Source organism: Rhipicephalus microplus, chromosome 4 (assembly GCF_043290135.1).
Source record: "Rhipicephalus microplus isolate Deutch F79 chromosome 4, USDA_Rmic, whole genome shotgun sequence".
Classification (NCBI taxonomy): domain Eukaryota; kingdom Metazoa; phylum Arthropoda; class Arachnida; order Ixodida; family Ixodidae; genus Rhipicephalus; species Rhipicephalus microplus.
Window position 1 is genome coordinate 107,970,149 of NC_134703.1, and position 22,957 is coordinate 107,993,105.

Below are 22,957 nucleotides of genomic sequence, written 5' to 3' on the forward strand. Positions count from 1 at the left end.
ATAGCTCAGTGGTGGATTCCACTTCGGGCCGCGATAGCGAGCGGACGCGTTTGGAATGGGCTCCGTCGGAGCGGTATCAGCGGCCGTTTCTGGCCGCGGAAACAGGGTGATAGCTGCCTCGGATAACGAGTATCGCGTTGTTCTGCCTAGTCTGCCTTCAGGACGTCTGGTTTTGAATACTGTTTTTGTGCACGCGGATGTGAGGGCACGGCCCTACCGTGTAGAAGACTTCAGGGATACGCTGAGTGATTTGAAACTGCTCTCCGAGGTTACGGCCTTGGGGGCGTATCAAATGAATCACGTTTGGGCCGTCACGTTCAAATGTGCCGAAGGTGCGAAGAGGCTGCTGGAAAAAGCGGAAGTGAAAGCGAAGGGCCAGCGTTGCCTCCTCATCGATCCATCGAACCAGGAGCTTCGGTTGAAGCTGCACTGGCTCCTGCCTACCGTACCGGACGACGACGTGCGAGCGGCCTTCCTGAACTATGGCAGAGTGACGGACATTATCAAGGAACGGTGGAAGGTCAGTGGTGTGACTGACAAGGCGTCAACGACGCGAAATGTGACGATGACACTTAAGGCGGGAGTCAAGCCAGAAGATTTACCCCATCAAATAAGGATTGCTGGTGAGCTGGCTCTCGTGGTGGTGCCGGGAAGGGCACCGCTATGCCTTCGTTGCCAGTGCACTGGACACATTCGTCGGGACTGTAAGGTACCACGGTGCACGTTGTGTCATCGCTTTGGACACAACGAGTCGGAATGCGTGCGTACCTACGCCAGTGTTGCAGGGCCCGTGGGAAGCGACGACACTTCGGAGCTCCTAATGGACGAAGCAGATTCCGAGGCAGCAGCGAGAGCGGAGGCAGAAAGTGCTACGATGGACAGCGTGCCAGCTGAGCAAATCTCCGGTGAGAGTGCTCACGTAAAGTCGACGAACCTCAAAGCTGAAGATACATTGTTGGTGAAAAATGATTCCTCGGAAGCACTGCAGACGCAGGAGGACTAAAGCAACGTGACAGAAGAGGTCAACAGGGAAGTAGTGGAGGAAATGGACATTTCCAAGGAGGGCACCACGACGAATAAGCGATCACACGAAGGCGCCGAGGGAGAGAGCGAATCTTTCGACGCAAGCAGTCGCGATGAACCTCCAGCAAAAGCAACCCCTGTACGTCGACCGACAGTGCGGCCACGGCCGAACATCCCACAGGATCGGAGGCTGACGGCGACGACGAAGCCGCCGCCACCGCCCCCGGTCACGTAGCAGTAAGCTGTGTAAGCCCCGACCTATGTCGCGGGCCCCAAGGTCTTGTGTAGACAGAGCATAAGCCCATACTCTGGGTCTCTATTATTAATTATTCAAATGGCGCTGCTAGATAAATCCTTGCGATTTGCTACAATCAATGTTCGAGGGCTTGCGGCGAGGAGAAAACAACGACAGTTGTATAGACTGGTGATCGAACATGATTTAGACATCATTGCCATACAAGAAACCAAAATTGGAAGTGAAGATGAGACCAAGAGTATGGTGCTACCTTTCATGTCAATGTACTACGCGGGTGTGAGTCACGCCATAGGGCAATCCGCGGGGTGCGTTCTTTTTGTGCGCCAACACCCAGGCCTTGAAGTGAGCGGCGTGAGGTCAGATTTGGCGGGGCGCATGGTTTTGTGTGATTTTCGTTATGGTTCAGTTGAATGGCGAGTGATATGCCTTTATGCTCCTAATTTGCTCGACGAACGAAGACATTTCTTCGAGAGTGTCAGAAATTACTGCAACGTCGAAAGGAACCTGGTACTGATGGGGGACTTTAATTGTGTACTGGCAGCGCGTGATAAATCAAGTGGTACAGCGTATAGAGACGCCAGCACGGCTGAGCTTCGCGAATTAATTGATGAATACGGGCTTGAGGACGTGGCGGACTGCTTGGAGTGCGACCGCATTGTGCGCTTCACGCATTTCCAAGCAGCCAGCCACGCCCGACTGGACAGAGTGTATGTTCCGGCTGAATTGATAGCACTTGCGCAAGAATATCGTGTGCAATCGGTGTCATTCAGTGACCACTGTCTAGTCATGTTCGATGTTAATAAGAAAGCGAAAAACCGAAATAAGTTTGCGTGGGAATTATGGAAACTTAATGCTAAAATTTTGGAGGATGAGGTTTTCTGTGAGAAAGTGTTAGCCCTGCTCGAAGAGATAAAGAACCAGACAAACACAACAATATGTGAGAAATGGGAAACATTTAAGCAAACAGCTAAATTGAAGGCACTTGAACGAGCCAGCGCTTTAAAGCACGAAAAGAATAAGTACGAGGAAAACCTGCGGCAAAGCTTGCAAATGCTAACTTATGAAGAAAGCCTATCGCCTGGGACGTTCAAAGACGACATTAACACACTGAAGCAAAAACTTGAGCAGGCTGATATCGAACGCTATCGGGGGGCGTTGGTGCGAGCTAGAGTAGAAGCAACGATAACAGGCGAGGCGCCAACTAAACGAGCCCTCGCAAAGGAAAAAAAGTGGGCCCACCGGAACGAGATTCACGAAGTGGAACAAGACGGTGTTATCTTATATGATCAGAGCGGCATCGAACACGTGTTCACAGCGTTCTACAGAAAGCTGTTCGCGCGTTGTCCGGTGGACGCACAGGGTTTCGAGACGGAATTCATGCCTTTAATGCCAAAGATTGACGATAGCTCAAAGGAAATGTTAGAGCGCCGTATTACGGCCGATGAGATTGCGGTGGCGATATACGATTTGAAACGTGGGAAATCTCCCGGGCCCGACGGGCTAGGAGCCGATTTTTATAAGGCGTTCAAGTACGAAGTAGCCCCTATACTGGCCGCAATTTTAGACGATGCATATGAGCGCAAACGACTACCACCTTCATTCCTGTCCACACACACAGTTCTTATCCCGAAAACAGATGATCGCGACACATTAAAGCGGGTAACAGCATATCGCCCTATCAGCTTAGCGAACGTCGACTATAAGATATTCATGAAAGTGTTGGCTAAAAGACTGCAAACAGTAGTGAAAGATATAGTTGGACCACACCAGACGTGCGGTATCAAGGAACGAACCATTTTCACGAACATTCATACGGCGAGAAGCATACTGGAGTGTTGTGACGTATTGTGCAAGAAGGTCGCAATGCTCCAGTTGGATCTGGAAAAGGCGTTCGACCGGGTACCGCACGACATACTATTTGCCATTCTGGAGTACGTGAACGTAGGATCTGTTATCATGGAAGGTGTCGCAATGGCGTACAGGGGTTGCACGACAAGGTTGATAATAAATAAGTCAGTAGGAGAGCTTATCGAAGTGCAGCGGTCGGTGCGCCAGGGGTGCCCACTATCGCCGTTACTTTTCGCTTTATATATTGAGCCCTTGTGCCTCAGCGTAATACGGGCTAACTGTATCAATGGCTTTAAAATGCAGCAAGCGGAGGTAAAACTACTCGCTTATGCGGGCGACATCGCGGTGTTTTGTGGGGACCACGCCAGTATCATGAAAACTGTGGAAATTGTGAAGCGTTATTGTGTTACTAGTGGCAGTGCAGTTAACTGGGGCAAGATCCTCGGAATCTGGCATGGAGCATGGACAATGAAACCCAGTACCTTTGCCAACATTCAATGGATTTCCACTCCCACGAAATACCTAGGCGTTCCTTTAGAGTTTTACCGGGACAGTGAACCATACTGGCAGAACCAAGTTGCGGAAATGCGTGGAAGGACTGAGAGGACAAAGGGCTCGGAATTGTCTATGTTTGCACGTACCACGGTGTGTAATGTGTTTTTCATTACTAAACTTTGGTATGTGTTGAGTGTTTTGCACTGCTCACGCATTAACATACAAAAGCTCCACAGAATTCTGGCTGTTTTTGTTTGGGGATCGAGTTGGGAGAGGACAAGCCGCACCAACTTGTTCCGACGTGTACGTCATGGAGGTCTTAGCCTGTCGCACTTATTCCTGAGGCAAATAGTGAACCGGTTCTGCTTCCTTAGGGATGTGAAGGACCCCTTTTTGCGCACTGTATTACAGCTCAGACTTTGCAAACTTGTGCCGGACTTTGTGGTATCCACCGAATGTATTGAAGGCGGGGTTTTCGGTTTTTTGAAGGAGGTTGTGATGGCTTATAAGTTTTTGCGTGCTCGATTCTCATGCGAATATCTGGCGGGAGTGAAACGAAGGAAGCTATACAAAGATCTTGTGGATATACTACTTCCCGTGCCTTTGTATCGCACAATATATAGTGCCAAGTCTGGAAGTGATGTCCTGAAGCGTGTCAAACATATGTATGTAGCTCCAGGAGCCAAGTCCTTTTTCTTCAGATTGCACACCGGGACACTAGAGGTAAAAACATGGCTACAGGAAAAAGGAATGTATGTACCATGGGGAGTGCACTGTTTTTTATGCAGAAAGCCTGAAACCATTGAGCACGTCTTCTTAGAATGCTGGGAAGGCGTGTTCTTCTGGGATATATTACAAAGAACGCTAAAGAAAGACCTCCCTTTAGACCCACAAGGAATTCGTTTCCTAACTGTGGACAACGAAGAAGGTGTCCCGTTTGATGCTGTTATGCTACTGGGTTTGCACTGCATATGGAAGGCCTGCATGGCCGCACGACATGTAGATATAGATGCAAGATCGGCACAAGAGTACTTCCGCGAATCAGTGGGCAGGTTCCTGGAAGCACATAAATCTTTAGATCCGATACCTGAATGGGTATCGAGGATCGAGCCACTCATGAACATGAGACGATTTTAGCCATTACACGCCAGCCAAAGTTTGGTGTCTCCTTTTACCCATGCCCATTTATGTATCTATGTCTTATGTGCCTTGCATTATTACTTGTGTTCCCTGACTGTATTTGTGTTTCTATGTGTACGTCTAAGCAGGCAATAAAGAAAAAAAAAGCTATAGCTCAGTGGTAGAGCACTGGTCTCGTAAACCAGGGGTCGTGAGCTCAAACCTCACTGGCGGAATTACTTATTTTTATTATTTTTGTTGGTATTCATGAACGTTCGGATAACGAGAAACTAGTTTTCCCTCGTATAGCAACAGCTGTGATTTGATGTAACTGTTGCTTGGACGCTGTCACCGGCCGCTATAGCTCAGTGGTAGAGCACTGGTCTCGTAAACCAGGGTTGGTGACTTCAAGCCTCACTGGCGGCATTAGTTATTTTTATTATTTTTATGGATACTCATGAACGTTTGGATAACGAGAAACCAGTTTTCCCTCGTATAGCGACAGCTGTGCTCTGATGTAACTGTTGGTTGGACGCTTTCACCGGCCGCTATAGCTCAGTGGTACAGCACTGGTCTCGTAAACCAGGCGTCGTGAGTTCTAACCTCACTGGCGGAATTAGTTCTTTTATTATTTTTATGGGTACTCATAAACTTTCGGATAACGAGGAACCAGTTTTCCCTCGTATAGCAACAGCTGTGCTTTGATGCAACTGTTGGCTGGACGGTTTCACAGGCCGCTATAGCTCATTGGTAGAGCACTGGTCTCGTAAACCAGGGTTTGTGAATTCAAGCCTCACTGGCGGCATTAGTTATTTTTATTATTTTTATGGTTATTCATGAACGTTCGGATAACGAGGAACCAGTTTTTCCTCGTATTGCGACAGCTGTGCTTTGATGCAAATGTTGGTTGGACACTTTAATCGGCCGCTATAGCTCAGTGGTAGAGCACTGGTCTCGTAAACCAGGGGTCGTGAGTTCAAACCTCACTGGCGGCATTTGTTATTTTCATTATTCTTATGAGTACTCAGGATCGTTCGGATATTGAGGAACAATTTTTCTCTCGTATACCGACTGCTGTGCGTTGATGCAACTGTTGGTTGGACGCTTTTATCGGCCGCAATAGCTCAGTGGTAGAGCACTGGTCTCGTAAACCAGGGGTCGTGAGTTCAAACCTCACTGGCGGAATTAGTTCCTTTATTATTTTTATGGTTACTCATGAACGTTCGGATAACGAGGAACTAGTTTTCCCTCGTATAGCGTCAGCTGTGCTTTCATGTAACTGTTGATTGGACGCTGTCACCGGCCGCTATAGCTCAGTGGTAGAGCACTGGTCTCGTAAACCAGGGGTCGTGAGTTCAAACCTCACTGGCGGCATTACTTATTTTTATTAATTTTGTTGGTATTGATAAACTTTCGGATAACGAGGAACCAGTTTTCCGTCGTATAGCAACAGCTGTGCTTTGATGCAACTGTTGGCTGGACGCTTTCACAGGCCGCTATAGCTCAGTGGTAGATCACTGGTCTTGTAAACCAGGGGCCGTGAGTTAAAACCTCACTGGCGGCATTTGTTATTTTCATTATTTTCATGGGCATTCATGATCGTTCGGATATTGAGGAAAAAGGTTTCTCTCGTATACCGACTGCTGTGCTTTGATGCAACTGTTGGTTGGACGCTTTCATCGGCCGCAATAGCTCAGTGGTAGAGCACTCGTCTCGTAAACAAGGGGTCGTGAGTTCAAACCTCACTGGCGGTATTAGTTCCTTTATTATTTTTATGGGTACTCATACACGTTCGGATAACGAGGAACCAGTTTTTTCTCGTATAGCAACAGCTGTGCTTTGATGCAACTGTTGGTTGGACGCTTTCACCAGCCTCAGTGGTAGAGCGCTGGTCTCGTAAACCAGGGGTCGTGAGTTCAAACCTCACTGGCGGGATTAGTTATTTTTATTATTTTTATGATTACTCATGAACGTTCAAATAACGAGGAATCAGTTTTCCCTCGTATAGCGTCAGCTGTGCTTTGATGTTACGGTTGGTTGGACGCTGTCACCGGCTGCTATAGCTCAGTGGTAGAGCACTGGTCTCGTAAACCAGGGTTGGTGAGTTCAAGCCTCACTGGCGGCATTAGTTATTTTTATTATTTTTATGGTTATTCATGAACGTTCGGATAACGAGGAACCAGTTTTTTCTCGTATGGCGACAGCTGTGCTTTGATGCAAATGTTGGTTGGACACTTTAATCGGCCGCTATAGCTCAGTGGTAGAGCACTGGTCTCGTAAACCAGGGGTCGTGAGTTCAAACCTCACTGGCGGCATTTGTTATTTTCATTATTCTTATGAGTACTCAGGATCGCTCGGATATTGAGGAACAAGTTTTTTCACGTATACCAACTGCTGTGCTTTGATGCGACTGTTGGTTGGACACTTTCATCGGCCGCTATAGCTCAGTAGTACAGCACTGGTCTCGTAAACCAGGGGTCGTGAGTTAGAACCTCACTGGCGGCATTTGTAATTTTCATTATTTTTATGGATACTCAGAAACGTTCGGATAATGAGGAACCAGTTTTCCCTCGTATGGCGACAGCTGTGCTTTAATGCAAATGTTGGTTGGACACTTTCATCGGCTGCTATAGCTCAGTGGTAGAGCACTGGTCTTGTAAACCAGGGGTCTTGAGTTGGTACCTCACTGGCGGCATTAGTGATTTTTATTATTTTTATGGTTATTCATGAACGTTCGGATAACGAGAAACAGTTTTCCCGCATATAGCGACAGCTGTGCTTTGATGTAACTGTTGGTTGGACTCTTTCACCGGCCGCTATAGCTCTGTGGTAGAGCACTGGTCTCGTAAACCAGGGATCGTGAGTTCTAACCTCACTGACGGAATTAGTTCCTTTATTACTTTTATGGGTAGTCATAAACTTTCGGATAACGAGGCACCAGTTTTTCCTCGTATGGCGACAGCTGTGCTTTGATGCAAATGTTGGTTGGACGCTTTCACCGGCTGCTATAGCTCAGTGGTAGAGCACTGGTCTTGTAAACCAGGGGTCGTGATTTCAAACCTCACTGGCGACATTAGTTATTTTTATTATTCTTATGGTTACTCATGAACGTTCGGATAACGAGGAACCAGTTTTCCCTAGTATAGCGTCAGCTGTGCTTTGATGTAACTGTTGGTTGGACGCTGGCACCGGCCGCTTTAGCTCAGTGTTAGAGCACCAGTCTCGTAACCCAGGGTTGGTGAGTTCAAGCCTCACTGGCGGCATTAGTTTTTTTTTATTATTTTTATGGTTATTCATGAACGTTCGGATAACGAGGAACCAGTTTTCCCTCGTATGGCGACAGCTGTGCTTTGATGCAAATGTTGGTTGGACACTTTCATCGGCCGCTATAGGTAAGTGGTAGAGCAGTGGTCTTGTAAACCAGGGGTCTTCAGTTCAAACCTCACTGGCGGCATTAGTTATTTTTATTATTTTTATGGTTAGTCATGAACGTTCGGATAACTAGGAACTAGCTTTCCCTCGTATAGCGTCAGCTGTGCTTTCATGTAACTGTTGGTTGGACGCTGTCACCGGCCGTAATAGCTCAGTGGTAGAGCACTGGTCTCGTAAACCAGGGGTCGTGAGTTCAAACCTCACTGGCGGCATTAGTTATTTTTATATTTCTTATGGTTACTCAGGAACGTTCGGATAACGAGGAACCAGGTTTCCTTCGTATAGCGTCCGCTGTGCTTTGATGTAACTGTTGGTTGGACGCTGTCACCGGCCGCTATAGCTCAGTGGTAGAGCACTGGTCTTGTAAACCAGGGGTCGTGAGTTCAAACCTCACTGGCGGAATTAGTTCCTTTATTATTTTTATGTGTACTCATAAACGTTCGGATAACGAGGAACCAGTTTTCTCTCGTATGGCGACAGCAGTGCTTTGATGCAAATGTTGGTTGGACACTTTCATCGGCCGCTATAGCTCAGTGGTAGAGCACTGGTCGTGTAAACCAGGGGTCGTGAGTTCAAACCTCATTGGTGGCATTTGTTATTTTTATTATTTTATGGGTAGTCATAAACTTTCGGATAACGAGGAACCAGTTTTCCCTCGTATAGCGACATCTGTGCTTTGATGCAAATGTTGGTTGCACAATTCATCGGCCGCTATAGCTCAGTGGTAGAGCACTGGTCTTGTAAACCAGGGGTCGGGAGTTCAAACCTCACTGGCGGCATTAGTTACTTTTATTATTTTTGTTGGTATTCATGAACGTTCGGATAACGAGAAACTAGTTTTCCCTCGTATACCAACAGCTGTGATTTGATGTAACTGTTGGTTGGACGCTTTCACCGGCCGCTATAGCTCAGTGGTAGAGCACTGGTCTCGTGAACCAGGAGTCGTGAGTTTTAACCTCACTGGCGGCAGTAGTTATTTTCATTATTTTTATGGGTACTCATGAACGTTCGGATAACGAGGAACCAGTTTTCTCTCGTATGGCGAAAGCAGTGCTTTGACGCAAATGTTGGTTGGACACTTTCATCGGCCGCTATAGCTCAGTGGTAGAGCACTGGTCTTGTAAACCAGGGGTCGTGAGTTCAAACCTCACTTCCGGCATTTGTTATTTTCATTATTTTTATGGGTACTCATGATCGTTCGGATATTGAGGAACAATTTTTCTCTCGTATACCGACTGCTGTGCGTTGATGCAACTGTTGGTTGGACGCTTTTATCGGCCGCAATAGCTCAGTGGTAGACCACTGGTCTCGTAAACCAGGGGTCGTGAGTTCAAACCTCACTGGCGGAATTAGTTCCTTTATTATTTTTATGGTTACTCATGAACGTTCGGATAACGAGGAACTAGTTTTCCCTCGTATAGCGTCAGCTGTGCTTTCATGTAACTGTTGATTGGACACTGTCACCGGCCGCTATAGCTCAGTGGTAGAGCACTGGTCTCGTAAACCAGGGGTCGTGAGTTCAAACCTCACTGGCGGCATTACTTATTTTTATTAATTTTGTTGGTATTGATAAACTTTCGGATAACGAGGAACCAGTTTTCCGTCGTATAGCAACAGCTGTGCTTTGATGTAACTGTTGGCTGGACGCTTTCACAGGCCGCTATAGCTCAGTGGTAGAGCACTGGTCTTGTAAACCAGGGGCCGTGAGTTCAAACCTCACTGGCGGCATTTGTTATTTTCATTATTTTCATGGGCATTCATGATCGTTCGGATATTGAGGAAAAAGTTTCTCTCGTATACCGACTGCTGTGCTTTGATGCAACTGTTGGTTGGACACTTTCACCGGCCGCTATAGCTCAGTGGTACAGCACTGGTCTCGTAAACCAGGGGTCGTGAGTTCTAACCTCACTGGCGGAATTAGTTATTTTTATTATTTCTATGGTTACTCATGAACGTTCGGATAATGAGGAACCAGTTTTTTCTCGTATACCAACTGCTGTGCTTTGATGCAACTGTTGGTTGGACACTTTCATCGGCCGCTATAGCTCAGTAGTACAGCACTGGTCTCGTAAACCAGGGGTCGTGAGTTCAAACCTCATTGGTGGCATTTGTTATTTTTATTATTTTATGGGTAGTCATAAACTTTCGGATAACGAGGAACCAGTTTTCCCTCGTATAGCGACAGCTGTGCTTTGATGCAAATGTTGGTCGGATACTTCATTGGCCGCTATAGCTCAGTGGTAGAGCACTGGTCTTGTAAACCAGGGGTCGTGAGTTCAAACCTCACTGGCGGCATTAGTTACTTTTATTATTTTTATGGTAACTCATGAACGTTCGGATAACAAGGAACTAGTTTTTCCTCGTATAGCGTCAGCTGTGCTTTCATGTAATTGTTGGTTGGACGCTGTCACCGGCCGCTATAGCTAAGTGGTAGAGCACTGGTCTCGTAAACCAGGGGTCGTGAGTTCAAACCTCACTGGTGGGATTACTTATTTTTATTATTTTTGTTGGTATTCATGAACGTTCGGATAACGAGAAACCAGTTTTCCCTCGTATAGCGACAGCTGTGCTCTGATGTAACTGTTGGTTGGACGCTTTCACCGGCCGCTATAGCTCAGTGGTACAGCACTGGTCTCGTAAACCAGGCGTCGTGAGTTCTAACCTCACTGGCGGAATTAGTTCTTTTATTATTTTTATGGGTACTCATAAACTTTCAGATAACGAGGAACCAGTTTTCCCTCGTATAGCAACAGCTGTGCTTTGATGCAACTGTTGGCTGGACGGATTCACAGGCCGCTGTAGCTCATTGGTAGAGCACTGGTCTCGTAAACCAGGGTTTGTGAGTTCAAGCCTCACTGGCGGCATTACTTATTTTTATTATTTTTATGGTTATTCATGAACGTTCGGATAACGAGGAACAAGTTTTTTCACGTATACCAACTGCTGTGCTTTGATGCAACTGTTGGTTGGACACTTTCACCGGCCACTATAACTCAGTGGTAGAGCACTGGTCGCATAAACCAGGGGTCGTGAGTTTAAACCTCACTGACGGCATTATATATTTTTATTGTTTTTATGAGTACTCATAACGTTCGGATAACGAGGAACCAGTTTTACCTCGTATAGCAACGGCTGTGCTTTGATGCAACTGTTTGTTGGACGCTTTCACCAGCCGCTATAGATCAGTGGTAGAGCACTGGTCTTGTAAACCAGGGGTCGTGAGTTCAAACCTCACTGGCGGCATTTGTTATTTTCATTATTTTTGTGGATACTCATGAACGTACGGATAACGAGAAACCAGTTTTCCCGCGTATAGTGACAGCTGTGCTTTGATGTAACTGTTGGTTGGACTCTTTCACCGGCAACTATAGCTCAGTGGTAGAGCACTCGTCGTGTAAACCAGGGGTCGTGAGTTCAAACCTCACTGGCGGCATTAGTTATTTTTATTATTTCTATGGTTACTCATGAACGTTCGGATAACGAGGAACCAGTTTTTTCTCGTATACCAACTGCTGTGCTTTGATGCAACTGTTGGTTGGACACTTTCATCGGCCGCTATAGCTCAGTAGTACAGCACTGGTCTCGTAAACCAGGGGTCGTGAGTTCAAACCTCATTGGTGGCATTTGTTATTTTTATTATTTTATGGGTAGTCATAAACTTTCGGATAACGAGGAACCAGTTTTCCCTCGTATAGCGTCAGATGTGCTTTGATGTAACTGTTGGTTGGACGCGGTCACCAGCCGCTATAGCTCAGTGGTAGAGCACTGGTCTCGTAAACAAGGGGTCGTGAGTTAAAACCTCACTGGCGGCATTTGTTATTTTCATCTTTATGGATACTCATGAACGTTCGGATAACGAGGAACCAGTTTTCCCTCGTATAGCGACAGCTGTGCTCTGATGTAACTGTGTGTTGGACGCTTTCACCGGCCGCTATAGCTCAGTGGTACAGCACTGGTCTCGTAAACCAGGGGTCGTGAGTTAAAACCTCACTGGCGGCATTTGTTATTTTCATTATTTTTATGGATACTCATAAACTTTCGGATAACGAGGAACCAGTTTTCCCTCGTATAGCAACAGCTGTGCTTTGATGCAACTGTTGGCTGGACGGTTTCACAGGCCGCTATAGCTCAGTGGTAGAGCACTGGTCTTGTAAACCAGGGGTCGTGAGTTCAAACCTCACTTCCGGCATTTGTTATTTTCATTATTTTTATGGGTACTCATGATCGTTCGGATATTGAGGAACAATTTTTCTCTCGTATACCGACTGCTGTGCGTTGATGCAACTGTTGGTTGGACGCTTTTATCGGCCGCAATAGCTCAGTGGTAGAGCACTGGTCTCGTAAACCAGGGGTCGTGAGTTCAAACCTCACTGGCGGAATTAGTTCCTTTATTATTCTTATGGTTACTCATGAACGTTCGGATAACGAGGAACTAGTTTTCCTTCGTATAGCGTCAGCTGTGCTTTCATGTAACTGTTGATTGGACACTGTCACCGGCCGCTATAGCTCAGTGGTAGAGCACTGGTCTCGTGAACCAGGGGTCGTGAGTTCAAACCTCACTGGCGGCATTACTTATTTTTATTAATTTTGTTGGTATTGATAAACTTTCGGATAACGAGGAACCAGTTTTCCGTCGTATAGCAACAGCTGTGCTTTGATTCAACTGTTGGCTGGACGCTTTCACAGGCCGCTATAGCTCAGTGGTAGAGCACTGGTCTTGTAAACCAGGGGCCGCGAGTTCAAACCTCACTGGCGGCATTTGTTATTTTCATTACTTTCATGGGCATTCATGATCGTTCGGATATTGAGGAAAAAGGTTTCTCTCGTATACCGACTGCTGTGCTTTGATGCAACTGTTGGTTGGACACTTTCATCGGCCGCTATAGCTCAGTGGTAGAGCACTGGTCGTGTAAACCAGGGGTCGTGAGTTCAAACCTCACTGGCGGCATTAGTTATTTTTATTATTTCTATGGTTACTCATGAACGTTCGGATAACGAGGAACCAGTTTTTTCTCGTATACCAACTTCTGTGCTTTGATGCAACTGTTGGTTGGACACTTTCATCGGCCGCTATAGCTCAGTAGTACAGCACTGGTCTCGTAAACCAGGGGTCGTGAGTTCAAACCTCATTGGTGGCATTTGTTATTTTTAATATTTTATGGGTAGTCATAAACTTTCGGATAACGAGGAACCAGTTTTCCCTCGTATAGCGACATCTGTGCTTTGATGCAAATGTTGGTTGCACACTTCATCGGCCGCTATAGCTCAGTGGTAGAGCACTGGTCTTGTAAACCAGGGGTCGTGAGTTCAAACCTCACTGGCGGCATTAGTTACTTTTATTATTTTTGTTGGTATTCATGAACGTTCGGATAACGAGAAACTAGTTTTCCCTCGTATAGCAACAGCTGTGATTTGATGTAACTGTTGGTTGGACGCTTTCACCGGCCGCTATAGCTCAGTGGTAGAGCACTGGTCTCGTGAACCAGGAGTCGTGAGTTTTAACCTCACTGGCGGCATTAGTTATTTTCATTCTTTTCATGGGTACTCATGAACGTTCGGATAACGAGAAACCAGTTTTTCCTCGTATAGCAGCAGCTGTGCTTTGATGCAACTGTTGGCTGGACGCTTTCACAGGCCGCTATAGCTCAGTGGTAGAGCACTGGTCTTGTAAACTAGGGGTCGTGAGTTCAAACCTCACTGGCGGCATTTTTTATTTTCAATAGTTTTATACATGATTGTTCGGATAACGACGGACCGGTTTTCCCTCGTATAGCGTCAGTTGTGCTTTGATGCAACTGTTGGTTGGACACTTTCATCGGCCGCTATCGCTCAGTGGTAGAGCACTGGTCTTGTAAACCAGGGGTCGTGAGTTCAAACCTCACTGGCGGCATTAGTTACTTTTATTATTTTTGTTGGTATTCATGAACGTTCGGATAACAAGAAACTAGTTTTCCCTCGTATAGCAACAGCTGTGATTTGATGTAACTGTTGGTTGGACGCTTTCACCGGCCGCTATAGCTCAGTGGTAGAGCACTGGTCTTGTAAACCAGGGGTCGTGAGTTCAAACCTCACTTCCGGCATTTGTTATTTTCATTATTTTTATAGGTACTCATGATCGTTCGGATATTGAGGAACAATTTTTCTCTCGTATACCGACTGCTGTGCGTTGATGCAACTGTTGGTTGGACGCTTTTATCGGCCGCAATAGCTCAGTGGTAGAGCACTGGTCTCGTAAACCAGGGGTCGTGAGTTCAAACCTCAAGGGCGGAATTAGTTCCTTTATTATTTTTATGGTTACTCATGAACGTTCGGATAACGAGGAACTAGTTTTCTCTCGAATAGCGCCAGCTGTGCTTTCATGTAACTGTTGATTGGACGCTGTCACCGGCCGCTATAGCTCAGTGGTAGAGCACTGGTCTCGTAAACCAGAGGTCGTGAGTTCAAACCTCACTGGCGGCATTACTTATTTTTGATTAATTTTGTTGGTATTGATAAACTTTCGGATAACGAGGAACCAGTTTTCTGTCGTATAGCAACAGCTGTGCTTTGAAGCAACTGTTGGCTGGACGCTTTCACAGGCCGCTATAGCTCAGTGGTAGAGCACTGGTCTTGTAAACCAGGGGCCGTGAGTTCAAACCTCACTGGCGGCATTTGTTATTTTCATTATTTTCATGGGCATTCATGATCGTTCGGATATTGAGGAAAAAGGTTTCTCTCGTATACCGACTGCTGTGCGTTGATGCAACTGTTGGTTGGACGCTTTCATCGGCCGCAATAGCTCAGTGGTAGAGCACTGGTCTCGTAAACCAGGGGTCGTGAGTTCAAACCGCACTGGCGGAATTAGTTCCTTTATTATTTTTATGGTTACTCATAAACGTTCGGATAACGAGGAACCAGTTTTCTCTCGTATGGCGACAGCAGTGCTTTGATGCAAATGTTGGTTGGACACTTTCATCGGCCGCTATAGCTCAGTAGTACAGCACTGAACTCGTAAACCAGGGGTCGTGAGTTCAAACCTCATTGGTGGCATTTGTTATTTTTATAATTTTATGGGTAGTCATAAACTTTCGGATAACGAGGAACCAGTTTTCCCTCGTATAGCGACAGCTGTGCTTTGATACAAATGTTGGTTGGACGCTGTCACCGGCCGCTATAGCTCAGTGGTAGAGCACTGGTCTCGTAAACCAGGGGTCGTGAGTTCAAACCTCACTGGCGGCATTAGTTATTTTTATATTTCTTATGGTTACTCAGGAACGTTCGGATAACGAGGAACCAGTTTTCCCTCGTATAGCGTCCGCTGTGCTTTGATGTAACTGTTGGTTGGACGCTGTCACCGGCCGCTATAGCTCAGTGGTAGAGCACTGGTCTTGTAAACCAGGGGTCGTGAGTTCAAACCTCACTGGCGGAATTAGTTCCTTTATTATTTTTATGGGTACTCATAAACGTTCGGATAACGAGGAACCAGTTTTCTCTTGCATGGCGACAGCAGTGCTTTGATGCAAATGTTGGTTGGACACTTTCATCGGCCGCTATAGCTGAGTGGTAGAGCACTGGTCTTGTAAACCAGGGGTCGTGAGTTCAAACCTCACTGGCGGCATTAATTTTTTTATTATTCTTATGGTTACTCATGAACGTTCGGATAACGAGGAACCAGTTTTTTCTCGTATACCAACTGCTGTGCTTTAATGCAACTGTTGGTTGGACACTTTCATCGGCCGCTATAGCTCAGTAGTACAGCACTGGTCTCGTAAACCAGGTGTCGTGAGTTCAAACCTCATTGGTGGCATTTGTTGTTTTTATTATTTTATGGGTAGTCATAAACTTTCGGATAACGAGGAACTAGTTTTCCCTCGTATAGTGACAGCTGTGCTTTGATGGAAATGTTGGTTGGACACTTCATCGGCCGCTATAGCTCAGTGGTAGAGCACTGGTCTTGTAAACCAGGGGTCGTGAGTTCAAACCTCACTGGCGGCATTAGTTACTTTTATTATTTTTATGGTAACTCATGAAGGTTCGGATAACAAGGAACTAGTTTTTCCTCGTATAGCGTCAGCTGTGCTTTCATGTAATTGTTGGTTGGACGCTGTCACCGGCCGCTATCGCTCAGTGGTAGAGCACTGGTCTTGTAAACCTGGGGTCGTGAGTTCAAACCTCACTGGCGGCATTACTTATTTTTATTATTTTTGTTGGTATTCATGAACGTTCGGATAACGAGAAACTAGTTTTCCCTCGTATAGCAACAGCTGTGATTTGATGTAACTGTTGGTTGGACGCTGTCACCGGCCGCTATAGCTCAGTGGTAGAGCACTGGTCTCGTAAACCAGGGTTGGTGAGTTCCAGCCTCACTGGCGGCATTAGTTATTTTTATTATTTTTATCGATACTCATGAACGTTCGGATAACGAGAAACCAGTTTTCCCTCGTATAGCGACAGCTGTGCTCTGATGTAACTGTTGGTTGGACGCTTTCACTGGCCGCTATAGCTCAGTGGTACAGCACTGGTCTCGTAAACCAGGCGTCGTGAGTTCTAACCTCACTGGCGGAATTAGTTCTTTTATTATTTTTATGGGTACTCATAAACTTTCGGATAACGAGGAACCAGTTTTCCCTCGTATAGCAACAGCTGTGCTTTGATGCAACTGTTGGCTGGACGGTTTCACAGGCCGCTATAGCTCATTGGTAGAGCACTGGTCTCGTAAACCAGGGTTTGTGAGTTCAAGCCTCACTGGCGGCATTAGTTATTTTTATTATTTTTATGGTTATTCATGAACGTTCGGATAACGAGGAACAAGTTTTTTCACGTATACCAACTGCTGTGCTTTGATGCAACTGTTGGTTGGACACTTTCACCGGCCACTATAACTCAGTGGTAGAGCACTGGTCGCATAAACCAGGGGTCGTGAGTTTAAACCTCACTGACGGCATTATATAATTTTATTGTTTTTATGTGTACTCATGAACGTTCGGATAACGAGGAACCAGTTTTACCTCGTATAGCAACGGATGTGCTTTGATGCAACTGTTTGTTGGATGCTTTCACCAGCCGCTATAGATAAGTGGTAGAGCACTGGTCTTGTAAACCAGGGGTCGTGAGTTCAAACCTCACTGGCGGCATTTGTTATTTTCATTATTTTTATGGATGCTCATGAACGTACGGATAACGAGAAACCAGTTTTCCCGCGTATAGCGACAGCTGTGCTTTGATGTAACTGTTGGTTGGACTCTTTCACCGGCCGCTATTGCTCAGTGGTAGAGCACTGGTCTCGTAAACCAGGGGTCGTGAGTTCTAACCTCACTGACGGAATTAGTTCCTTTATTACTTTTATGGGTACTCATAAACTTTCGGATAACGAGGAACCAGTTTTCCCTCGTATGGCGACAGCTGTGCTTTGATGCAAATGTTGGTTGGACACTTTCATCGGCCGCTATAGCTCAGTGGTAGAGCACTGGTCTTGTAAACCAGGGGTCGTGAGTTCAAACCTCACAGGCGGCATTAGTTATTTTGATTATTTTTATGGTTACTCATGAACGTTCGGATAACGAGGAACCAGTTTTCCCTCGTATAGCGTCAGCTGTGCTTTGATGTAACTGTTGGTTGGACGCGGTCACCAGCCGCTATAGCTCAGTGGTAGAGCACTGGTCTCGTAAACAAGGGGTCGTGAGTTAAAACCTCACTGGCGGCATTTGTTATTTTCATTTTTATGGATACTCATGAACGTTCGGATAACGAGGAACCAGTTTTCCCTCGTATAGCGACAGCTGTGCTCTGATGTAACTGTTGGTTGGACGCTTTTATCGGCCGCAATAGCTCAGTGGTAGAGCACTGGTCTCGTAAACCAGGGGTCGTGAGTTCAAACCTCACTGGCGGAATTAGTTCCTTTATTATTTTCATGGTTACTCATGAACGTTCGGATAACGAGGAACTAGTTTTCCCTCGTATAGCGTCAGCTGTGCTTTCATGTAACTGTTGATTGGACGCTGTCACCGGCCGCTATAGCTCAGTGGTAGAGCACTAGTCTCGTAAACCAGGGGTCGTGAGTTCAAACCTCACGGGCGGCATTACTTCTTTTTTATTAATTTTGTTGGTATTGATAAACTTTCGGATAACGAGGAACCAGTTTTCCGTCGTATAGCAACAGCTGTGCTTTGATGCAACTGTTGGCTGGACGCTTTCACAGGCCGCTATAGCTCAGTGGTAGAGCACTGGTCTTGTAAACCAGGGGCCGTGAGTTCAAACCTCACTGGCGGCATTTGTTATTTTCATTATTTTCATGGGCATTCATGATCGTTCGGATATAGAGGAAAAAGGTTTCTCTCGTATACCGACTGCTGTGCGTTGATGCAACTGTTGGTTGGACGCTTTCATCGGCCGCAATAGCTCAGTGGTAGAGCACTGGTCACGTAAACCAGGGGTCGTGAGTTCAAACCGCACTGGCGGAATTAGTTCCTTAATTATTTTTATGGTTACTCATAAACGTTCGGATAACGAGGAACCAGTTTTCTCTCGTATGGCGACAGCAGTGCTTTGATGCAAATGTTGGTTGGACACTTTCATCGGCCGCTATAGCTCAGTGGTAGAGCACTGGTCGTGTAAACCAGGGGTCGTGAGTTCAAACCTCACTGGCGGCATTAGTTATTTTTATTATTCTTATGGTTACTCATGAACGTTCGGATAACGAGGAACAAGTTTTTTCTTGTATACCAACTGCTGTGCTTTGATGCAACTGTTAGTTGGACATTTTCATCGGCCGCTATAGCTCAGTAGTACAGCACTGGTCTCGTAAACCAGGGGTCGTGAGTTCAAACCTCATTGGTGGCATTTGTTATTTTTATAATTTTATGGGTAGTCATAAACTTTCGGATAACGAGGAACCAGTTTTCCCTCGTATAGCGACAGCTGTGCTTTGATGCAAATGTTGGTTGGACGCTGTCACCGGCCGCTATAGCTCAGTGGTAGAGCATTGGTCTCGTAAACCAGGGGTCGTGAGTTCAAACCTCACTGGCGGCATTAGTTATTTTTATATTTCTTATGGTTACTCAGGAACGTTCGGATAACGAGGAACCAGTTTTCCCTCGTATAGCGTCCGCTGTGCTTTGATGTAACTGTTGGTTGGACGCTGTCACCGGCCGCTATAGCTCAGTGGTAGAGCACTGGTCTTGTAAACCAGGGGTCGTGAGTTCAAACCTCACTGGCGGAATTAGTTCCTTTATTATTTTTATGGGTACTCATAAACGTTCGGATAACTAGGAACCAGTTTTCTCTCGTATGGCGACAGCAGTGCTTTGATGCAAATGTTGGTTGGACACTTTCATCGGCCGCTATAGCTGAGTGGTAGAGCACTGGTCTTGTAAACCAGGGGTCGTGAGTTCAAACCTCACTGGCGGCATTAATTATTTTTATTATTCTTATGGTTACTCATGAACGTTCGGATAACGAGGAACCAGTTTTTTCTCGTATACCAACTGCTGTGCTTTGATGCAACTGTTGGTTGGACACTTTCATCGGCCGCTATAGCTCAGTAGTACAGCACTGGTCTCGTAAACCAGGGGTCGTGAGGTCAAACCTCATTGGTGGCATTTGTTATTTTTATTATTTTATGGGTAGTCATAAACTTTCGGATAACGAGGAACCAGTTTTCCCTCGTATAGCGACAGCTGTGCTTTGATGCAAATGTTGGTTGGACACTTCATCGGCCGCTATAGCTCAGTGGTAGAGCACTGGTCTTGTAAACCAGGGGTCGTGAGTTCAAACCTCACTGGCGGCATTCGTTACTTTTATTATTTTTATGGTAACTCATGAACGTTCGGATAACAAGAACTAATTTTTCCTCGTATAGCGTCAGCTGTGCTTTCATGTAACTGTTGGTTGGACGCTGTCACCGGCCGCTATAGCTCAGTGGTAGAGGACTGGTCTCGTAAACCAGAGGTCGTGAGTTCAAACCTCACTGGCGGAATTACTTATTTTTATTATTTTCGTTGGTATTCATGAACGTTCGGATAACGAGAAACTAGTTTTCCCTCGTATAGCGACAGCTGTGCTCTGATGTAACTGTTGGTTGGACGCTTTCACCGGCCGCTATAGCTCAGTGGTACAGCACTGGTCTCGTAAAGCAGGCGTCGTGAGTTCTAACCTCACTCTCGGAATTAGTTCTTATATTATTTTTATGGGTACTCATAAATTTTCGGATAACGAGGAACCAGTTTTCCCTCGTATAGCAACAGCTGTGCTTTGATGCAACTGTTCGCTGGACGGTTTCACAGGCCGCTATATCTCATTGGTAGAGCACTGGTCTCGTAAACCAGGGTTTGTGAGTTCAAGCCTCACTGGCGGCATTAGTTATTTTTATTATTTTTATGGTTATTCATGAACGTTCGGATAACGAGGAACAAGTTTTTTCACGTATACCAACTGCTGTGCTTTGATGCAACTGTTGGTTGGACACTTTCACCGGCCACTATAACTCAGTGGTAGAGCCCTGGTCGCATAAACCAGGGGTCGTGAGTTTAAACCTCCTCACTGACGGCATTATATATTTTTATTGTTTTTATGAGTACTCATGAACGTTCGGATAACGAGGAACCAGTTTTACCTCGTATAGCAACGGCTGTGCTTTGATGCAACTGTTTGTTGGACGCTTTCACCGGCCGCTATAGATCAGTGGTAGAGCACTGGTCTTGTAAACCAGGGGTCGTGAGTTCAAACACCACTGGCGGCATTTGTTATTTTCATTATTTTTATGGATACTCATGAACGTACTGATAACGAGAAACCAGTTTTCCCGCGTATAGCGACAGCTGTGCTTTGATGCAACTGTTGGTTGGACGCTTTCATCGGCCGCAATAGCTCAGTGGTAGAGCACTGGTCTCGTAAACCAAAGTCGTGAGTTCAAACCGCACTGGCGGAATTAGTTCCTTTATTATTTTTATGGTTACTCATAAACTTACGGATAACGAGGAACCAGTTTTCCCTCGTATGGCGACAGCTGTGCTTTGATGCAAATGTTGGTTGGACACTTTCATCGGCCGCTATAGCTCAGTGGTAGAGCACTGGTCTTGTAAACCAGGGGTCGTGAGTTCAAACCTCACAGGCGGCATTAGTTATTTTGATTATTTTTATGGTTACTCATGAACGTTCGGATAACGAGGAACCAGTTTTCCCTCGTATAGCGTCAGCTGTGCTTTGATGTAACTGTTGGTTGGACGCGGTCACCAGCCGCTATAGCTCAGTGGTAGAGCACTGGTCTCGTAAACAAGGGGTCGTGAGTTAAAACCTCACTGGCGGCATTTGTTATTTTCATTTTTATGGATACTCATGAACGTTCGGATAACGAGGAACCAGTTTTCCCTCGTATAGCGACAGCTGTGCTCTGATGTAACTGTTGGTTGGACGCTTTCACCGGCCGCTATAGCTCAGTGGTACAGCACTGGTCTCGTAAACCAGGGGTCGTGAGTTAAAACCTCACTGGCGGCATTTGTTATTTTTATTATTTTTATGGATACTCATAAACTTTCGGATAACGAGGAACCAGTTTTCCCTCGTATAGCAACAGCTGTGCTTTGATGCAACTGTTGGCTGGACGGTTTCACAGGCCGCTATAGCTCAGTAGTACAGCACTGGTCCCGTAAACCAGGGGTTGTGAGTTCAAACCTCATTGGTGGCATTTGTTATTTTTATTATTTTATGGGTAGTCATAAACTTTCGGATAACGAGGAACCAGTTTTCCCTCGTATAGCGACATCTGTGCTTTGATGCAAATGTTGGTTGCACACTTCATCGGCCGCTATAGCTCAGTGGTAGAGCACTGGTCGTGTAAACCAGGGGTCGTGAGTTCAAACCTCACTGGCGGCATTAGTTACTTTTATTATTTTTGTTGGTATTCATGAACGTTCGGATAACGAGAAACTAGTTTTCCCTCGTATAGCAACAGCTGTGATTTGATGTGACTGTTGGTTGGACGCTTTCACCGGCCGCTATAGCTCAGTGGTAGAGCACTGGTCTCGTGAACCAGGAGTCGTGAGTTTTAACCTCACTGGCGGCATTAGTTATTTTCATTATTTTTATGGGTACTCATGAACGTTCGGATAACGAGAAACCAGTTTTTCCTCGTATAGCAGCAGCTGTGCTTTGATGCAACTGTTGGCTGGACGCTTTCACAGGCCGCTATAGCTCAGTGGTAGAGCACTGGTCTTGTAAACCAGGGGTCGTGAGTTCAAACCTCACTGGCGGCCTTTTTTATTTTCAATAGTTTTATACATGATTGTTCGGATAACGAGGGACTGGTTTTCCCTCGTATAGCGTCAGTTGTGCTTTGATGCAACTGCTGGTTGGACACTTTCATCGGCCGCTATAGCTCAGTGGTAGAGCACTGGTCTTGTAAACCAGGGGTCGTGAGTTCAAACCTCACTGGCGGCATTAGTTATTTTGATTAATTTTATGGTTACTCATGAACGTTCGGATAACGAAGAACCAGTTTTCCCTCGTATAGCGTCAGCTGTGCTTTGATGTAACTGTTGGTTGGACGCGGTCACCGGCCGCTATAGCTCAGTGGTAGAGCACTGGTCTCGTAAACCAGGGGTCGTGAGTTAAAACCTCACTGGCGGCATTTGTTATTTTCATTTTTATGGATACTCATGAACGTTCGGATAACGAGAAACCAGTTTTCCCTCGTATAGCGACAGCTGTGCTCTGATGTAACTGTTGGTTGGACTCTTTCACCTGCCGCTATAGCTCAGTGGTACAGCACTGCTCTCGTAAACCAGGGGTCGTGAGTTAAAACCTCACTGG

At 46.0% G+C, this 22,957-nt stretch overlaps 1 protein-coding gene and 54 non-coding genes across 55 annotated transcripts; all 55 read left to right on the top strand.

Moving 5' to 3' along the window:
• Positions 1–32: 32 nt before the first annotated feature.
• LOC119164207 (uncharacterized) lies at positions 33–4,912 on the top strand. The gene has a single exon (XM_037416345.2). The coding sequence runs from the start codon at positions 56–58 to the stop codon at positions 1,001–1,003; it is 948 nt and encodes a 315-aa protein (XP_037272242.2). The 5' UTR covers positions 33–55; the 3' UTR covers positions 1,004–4,912.
• A 752-nt stretch (positions 4,913–5,664) lies between these two features.
• Positions 5,665–5,736, top strand: TRNAT-CGU (transfer RNA threonine (anticodon CGU)). The gene has a single exon. It is a non-coding gene; the product is annotated as a tRNA-Thr (tRNA).
• Positions 5,737–5,854: 118 nt separating this feature from the next.
• TRNAT-CGU (transfer RNA threonine (anticodon CGU)) lies at positions 5,855–5,926 on the top strand. The gene has a single exon. It is a non-coding gene; the product is annotated as a tRNA-Thr (tRNA).
• Positions 5,927–6,043: 117 nt separating this feature from the next.
• Positions 6,044–6,115, top strand: TRNAT-CGU (transfer RNA threonine (anticodon CGU)). The gene has a single exon. It is a non-coding gene; the product is annotated as a tRNA-Thr (tRNA).
• A 118-nt stretch (positions 6,116–6,233) lies between these two features.
• On the top strand, positions 6,234–6,305 carry TRNAT-UGU (transfer RNA threonine (anticodon UGU)). Its single transcript has one exon. It is a non-coding gene; the product is annotated as a tRNA-Thr (tRNA).
• Positions 6,306–6,794: 489 nt separating this feature from the next.
• On the top strand, positions 6,795–6,866 carry TRNAT-CGU (transfer RNA threonine (anticodon CGU)). The gene has a single exon. It is a non-coding gene; the product is annotated as a tRNA-Thr (tRNA).
• Positions 6,867–6,984: 118 nt separating this feature from the next.
• On the top strand, positions 6,985–7,056 carry TRNAT-CGU (transfer RNA threonine (anticodon CGU)). Its single transcript has one exon. It is a non-coding gene; the product is annotated as a tRNA-Thr (tRNA).
• Positions 7,057–7,742: 686 nt separating this feature from the next.
• TRNAT-UGU (transfer RNA threonine (anticodon UGU)) lies at positions 7,743–7,814 on the top strand. The gene has a single exon. It is a non-coding gene; the product is annotated as a tRNA-Thr (tRNA).
• A 499-nt stretch (positions 7,815–8,313) lies between these two features.
• TRNAT-CGU (transfer RNA threonine (anticodon CGU)) lies at positions 8,314–8,385 on the top strand. Its single transcript has one exon. It is a non-coding gene; the product is annotated as a tRNA-Thr (tRNA).
• A 118-nt stretch (positions 8,386–8,503) lies between these two features.
• On the top strand, positions 8,504–8,575 carry TRNAT-UGU (transfer RNA threonine (anticodon UGU)). The gene has a single exon. It is a non-coding gene; the product is annotated as a tRNA-Thr (tRNA).
• Positions 8,576–8,692: 117 nt separating this feature from the next.
• Positions 8,693–8,764, top strand: TRNAT-UGU (transfer RNA threonine (anticodon UGU)). Its single transcript has one exon. It is a non-coding gene; the product is annotated as a tRNA-Thr (tRNA).
• Positions 8,765–8,880: 116 nt separating this feature from the next.
• Positions 8,881–8,952, top strand: TRNAT-UGU (transfer RNA threonine (anticodon UGU)). The gene has a single exon. It is a non-coding gene; the product is annotated as a tRNA-Thr (tRNA).
• A 308-nt stretch (positions 8,953–9,260) lies between these two features.
• On the top strand, positions 9,261–9,332 carry TRNAT-UGU (transfer RNA threonine (anticodon UGU)). Its single transcript has one exon. It is a non-coding gene; the product is annotated as a tRNA-Thr (tRNA).
• Positions 9,333–9,639: 307 nt separating this feature from the next.
• TRNAT-CGU (transfer RNA threonine (anticodon CGU)) lies at positions 9,640–9,711 on the top strand. Its single transcript has one exon. It is a non-coding gene; the product is annotated as a tRNA-Thr (tRNA).
• Positions 9,712–9,829: 118 nt separating this feature from the next.
• On the top strand, positions 9,830–9,901 carry TRNAT-UGU (transfer RNA threonine (anticodon UGU)). The gene has a single exon. It is a non-coding gene; the product is annotated as a tRNA-Thr (tRNA).
• A 495-nt stretch (positions 9,902–10,396) lies between these two features.
• Positions 10,397–10,468, top strand: TRNAT-UGU (transfer RNA threonine (anticodon UGU)). Its single transcript has one exon. It is a non-coding gene; the product is annotated as a tRNA-Thr (tRNA).
• Positions 10,469–11,344: 876 nt separating this feature from the next.
• Positions 11,345–11,416, top strand: TRNAT-UGU (transfer RNA threonine (anticodon UGU)). The gene has a single exon. It is a non-coding gene; the product is annotated as a tRNA-Thr (tRNA).
• Positions 11,417–11,913: 497 nt separating this feature from the next.
• On the top strand, positions 11,914–11,985 carry TRNAT-CGU (transfer RNA threonine (anticodon CGU)). Its single transcript has one exon. It is a non-coding gene; the product is annotated as a tRNA-Thr (tRNA).
• A 115-nt stretch (positions 11,986–12,100) lies between these two features.
• Positions 12,101–12,172, top strand: TRNAT-CGU (transfer RNA threonine (anticodon CGU)). The gene has a single exon. It is a non-coding gene; the product is annotated as a tRNA-Thr (tRNA).
• Positions 12,173–12,290: 118 nt separating this feature from the next.
• On the top strand, positions 12,291–12,362 carry TRNAT-UGU (transfer RNA threonine (anticodon UGU)). The gene has a single exon. It is a non-coding gene; the product is annotated as a tRNA-Thr (tRNA).
• Positions 12,363–12,480: 118 nt separating this feature from the next.
• On the top strand, positions 12,481–12,552 carry TRNAT-CGU (transfer RNA threonine (anticodon CGU)). Its single transcript has one exon. It is a non-coding gene; the product is annotated as a tRNA-Thr (tRNA).
• Positions 12,553–12,669: 117 nt separating this feature from the next.
• TRNAT-CGU (transfer RNA threonine (anticodon CGU)) lies at positions 12,670–12,741 on the top strand. Its single transcript has one exon. It is a non-coding gene; the product is annotated as a tRNA-Thr (tRNA).
• Positions 12,742–12,859: 118 nt separating this feature from the next.
• Positions 12,860–12,931, top strand: TRNAT-UGU (transfer RNA threonine (anticodon UGU)). Its single transcript has one exon. It is a non-coding gene; the product is annotated as a tRNA-Thr (tRNA).
• Positions 12,932–13,049: 118 nt separating this feature from the next.
• Positions 13,050–13,121, top strand: TRNAT-UGU (transfer RNA threonine (anticodon UGU)). The gene has a single exon. It is a non-coding gene; the product is annotated as a tRNA-Thr (tRNA).
• Positions 13,122–13,427: 306 nt separating this feature from the next.
• On the top strand, positions 13,428–13,499 carry TRNAT-UGU (transfer RNA threonine (anticodon UGU)). The gene has a single exon. It is a non-coding gene; the product is annotated as a tRNA-Thr (tRNA).
• A 308-nt stretch (positions 13,500–13,807) lies between these two features.
• Positions 13,808–13,879, top strand: TRNAT-UGU (transfer RNA threonine (anticodon UGU)). The gene has a single exon. It is a non-coding gene; the product is annotated as a tRNA-Thr (tRNA).
• Positions 13,880–13,991: 112 nt separating this feature from the next.
• Positions 13,992–14,063, top strand: TRNAT-UGU (transfer RNA threonine (anticodon UGU)). Its single transcript has one exon. It is a non-coding gene; the product is annotated as a tRNA-Thr (tRNA).
• Positions 14,064–14,181: 118 nt separating this feature from the next.
• On the top strand, positions 14,182–14,253 carry TRNAT-UGU (transfer RNA threonine (anticodon UGU)). Its single transcript has one exon. It is a non-coding gene; the product is annotated as a tRNA-Thr (tRNA).
• Positions 14,254–14,560: 307 nt separating this feature from the next.
• TRNAT-CGU (transfer RNA threonine (anticodon CGU)) lies at positions 14,561–14,632 on the top strand. Its single transcript has one exon. It is a non-coding gene; the product is annotated as a tRNA-Thr (tRNA).
• Positions 14,633–14,751: 119 nt separating this feature from the next.
• Positions 14,752–14,823, top strand: TRNAT-UGU (transfer RNA threonine (anticodon UGU)). The gene has a single exon. It is a non-coding gene; the product is annotated as a tRNA-Thr (tRNA).
• A 496-nt stretch (positions 14,824–15,319) lies between these two features.
• Positions 15,320–15,391, top strand: TRNAT-CGU (transfer RNA threonine (anticodon CGU)). Its single transcript has one exon. It is a non-coding gene; the product is annotated as a tRNA-Thr (tRNA).
• Positions 15,392–15,509: 118 nt separating this feature from the next.
• Positions 15,510–15,581, top strand: TRNAT-UGU (transfer RNA threonine (anticodon UGU)). Its single transcript has one exon. It is a non-coding gene; the product is annotated as a tRNA-Thr (tRNA).
• A 117-nt stretch (positions 15,582–15,698) lies between these two features.
• On the top strand, positions 15,699–15,770 carry TRNAT-UGU (transfer RNA threonine (anticodon UGU)). Its single transcript has one exon. It is a non-coding gene; the product is annotated as a tRNA-Thr (tRNA).
• Positions 15,771–16,075: 305 nt separating this feature from the next.
• On the top strand, positions 16,076–16,147 carry TRNAT-UGU (transfer RNA threonine (anticodon UGU)). Its single transcript has one exon. It is a non-coding gene; the product is annotated as a tRNA-Thr (tRNA).
• A 118-nt stretch (positions 16,148–16,265) lies between these two features.
• Positions 16,266–16,337, top strand: TRNAT-UGU (transfer RNA threonine (anticodon UGU)). Its single transcript has one exon. It is a non-coding gene; the product is annotated as a tRNA-Thr (tRNA).
• Positions 16,338–17,214: 877 nt separating this feature from the next.
• Positions 17,215–17,286, top strand: TRNAT-UGU (transfer RNA threonine (anticodon UGU)). The gene has a single exon. It is a non-coding gene; the product is annotated as a tRNA-Thr (tRNA).
• Positions 17,287–17,593: 307 nt separating this feature from the next.
• Positions 17,594–17,665, top strand: TRNAT-UGU (transfer RNA threonine (anticodon UGU)). The gene has a single exon. It is a non-coding gene; the product is annotated as a tRNA-Thr (tRNA).
• A 118-nt stretch (positions 17,666–17,783) lies between these two features.
• TRNAT-CGU (transfer RNA threonine (anticodon CGU)) lies at positions 17,784–17,855 on the top strand. The gene has a single exon. It is a non-coding gene; the product is annotated as a tRNA-Thr (tRNA).
• A 115-nt stretch (positions 17,856–17,970) lies between these two features.
• On the top strand, positions 17,971–18,042 carry TRNAT-CGU (transfer RNA threonine (anticodon CGU)). The gene has a single exon. It is a non-coding gene; the product is annotated as a tRNA-Thr (tRNA).
• Positions 18,043–18,159: 117 nt separating this feature from the next.
• On the top strand, positions 18,160–18,231 carry TRNAT-CGU (transfer RNA threonine (anticodon CGU)). Its single transcript has one exon. It is a non-coding gene; the product is annotated as a tRNA-Thr (tRNA).
• A 119-nt stretch (positions 18,232–18,350) lies between these two features.
• TRNAT-UGU (transfer RNA threonine (anticodon UGU)) lies at positions 18,351–18,422 on the top strand. The gene has a single exon. It is a non-coding gene; the product is annotated as a tRNA-Thr (tRNA).
• A 307-nt stretch (positions 18,423–18,729) lies between these two features.
• TRNAT-UGU (transfer RNA threonine (anticodon UGU)) lies at positions 18,730–18,801 on the top strand. The gene has a single exon. It is a non-coding gene; the product is annotated as a tRNA-Thr (tRNA).
• Positions 18,802–19,108: 307 nt separating this feature from the next.
• On the top strand, positions 19,109–19,180 carry TRNAT-CGU (transfer RNA threonine (anticodon CGU)). The gene has a single exon. It is a non-coding gene; the product is annotated as a tRNA-Thr (tRNA).
• Positions 19,181–19,298: 118 nt separating this feature from the next.
• TRNAT-UGU (transfer RNA threonine (anticodon UGU)) lies at positions 19,299–19,370 on the top strand. The gene has a single exon. It is a non-coding gene; the product is annotated as a tRNA-Thr (tRNA).
• Positions 19,371–19,487: 117 nt separating this feature from the next.
• TRNAT-UGU (transfer RNA threonine (anticodon UGU)) lies at positions 19,488–19,559 on the top strand. Its single transcript has one exon. It is a non-coding gene; the product is annotated as a tRNA-Thr (tRNA).
• Positions 19,560–19,865: 306 nt separating this feature from the next.
• Positions 19,866–19,937, top strand: TRNAT-UGU (transfer RNA threonine (anticodon UGU)). The gene has a single exon. It is a non-coding gene; the product is annotated as a tRNA-Thr (tRNA).
• Positions 19,938–20,054: 117 nt separating this feature from the next.
• Positions 20,055–20,126, top strand: TRNAT-CGU (transfer RNA threonine (anticodon CGU)). Its single transcript has one exon. It is a non-coding gene; the product is annotated as a tRNA-Thr (tRNA).
• A 690-nt stretch (positions 20,127–20,816) lies between these two features.
• TRNAT-UGU (transfer RNA threonine (anticodon UGU)) lies at positions 20,817–20,888 on the top strand. The gene has a single exon. It is a non-coding gene; the product is annotated as a tRNA-Thr (tRNA).
• A 306-nt stretch (positions 20,889–21,194) lies between these two features.
• On the top strand, positions 21,195–21,266 carry TRNAT-UGU (transfer RNA threonine (anticodon UGU)). The gene has a single exon. It is a non-coding gene; the product is annotated as a tRNA-Thr (tRNA).
• Positions 21,267–21,384: 118 nt separating this feature from the next.
• TRNAT-CGU (transfer RNA threonine (anticodon CGU)) lies at positions 21,385–21,456 on the top strand. The gene has a single exon. It is a non-coding gene; the product is annotated as a tRNA-Thr (tRNA).
• A 115-nt stretch (positions 21,457–21,571) lies between these two features.
• On the top strand, positions 21,572–21,643 carry TRNAT-CGU (transfer RNA threonine (anticodon CGU)). The gene has a single exon. It is a non-coding gene; the product is annotated as a tRNA-Thr (tRNA).
• A 306-nt stretch (positions 21,644–21,949) lies between these two features.
• Positions 21,950–22,021, top strand: TRNAT-UGU (transfer RNA threonine (anticodon UGU)). The gene has a single exon. It is a non-coding gene; the product is annotated as a tRNA-Thr (tRNA).
• A 308-nt stretch (positions 22,022–22,329) lies between these two features.
• Positions 22,330–22,401, top strand: TRNAT-UGU (transfer RNA threonine (anticodon UGU)). Its single transcript has one exon. It is a non-coding gene; the product is annotated as a tRNA-Thr (tRNA).
• Positions 22,402–22,513: 112 nt separating this feature from the next.
• TRNAT-UGU (transfer RNA threonine (anticodon UGU)) lies at positions 22,514–22,585 on the top strand. The gene has a single exon. It is a non-coding gene; the product is annotated as a tRNA-Thr (tRNA).
• A 118-nt stretch (positions 22,586–22,703) lies between these two features.
• TRNAT-CGU (transfer RNA threonine (anticodon CGU)) lies at positions 22,704–22,775 on the top strand. The gene has a single exon. It is a non-coding gene; the product is annotated as a tRNA-Thr (tRNA).
• The last annotated feature ends 182 nt before the right edge of the window (positions 22,776–22,957 follow it).

Coding starts and splice junctions, on each gene's coding strand:
- LOC119164207 (XM_037416345.2), top strand. CDS start 56: ATGGGCTCCGTCGGAGCGGTATCAGCGGCCGTTTCTGGCCGCGGAAAC.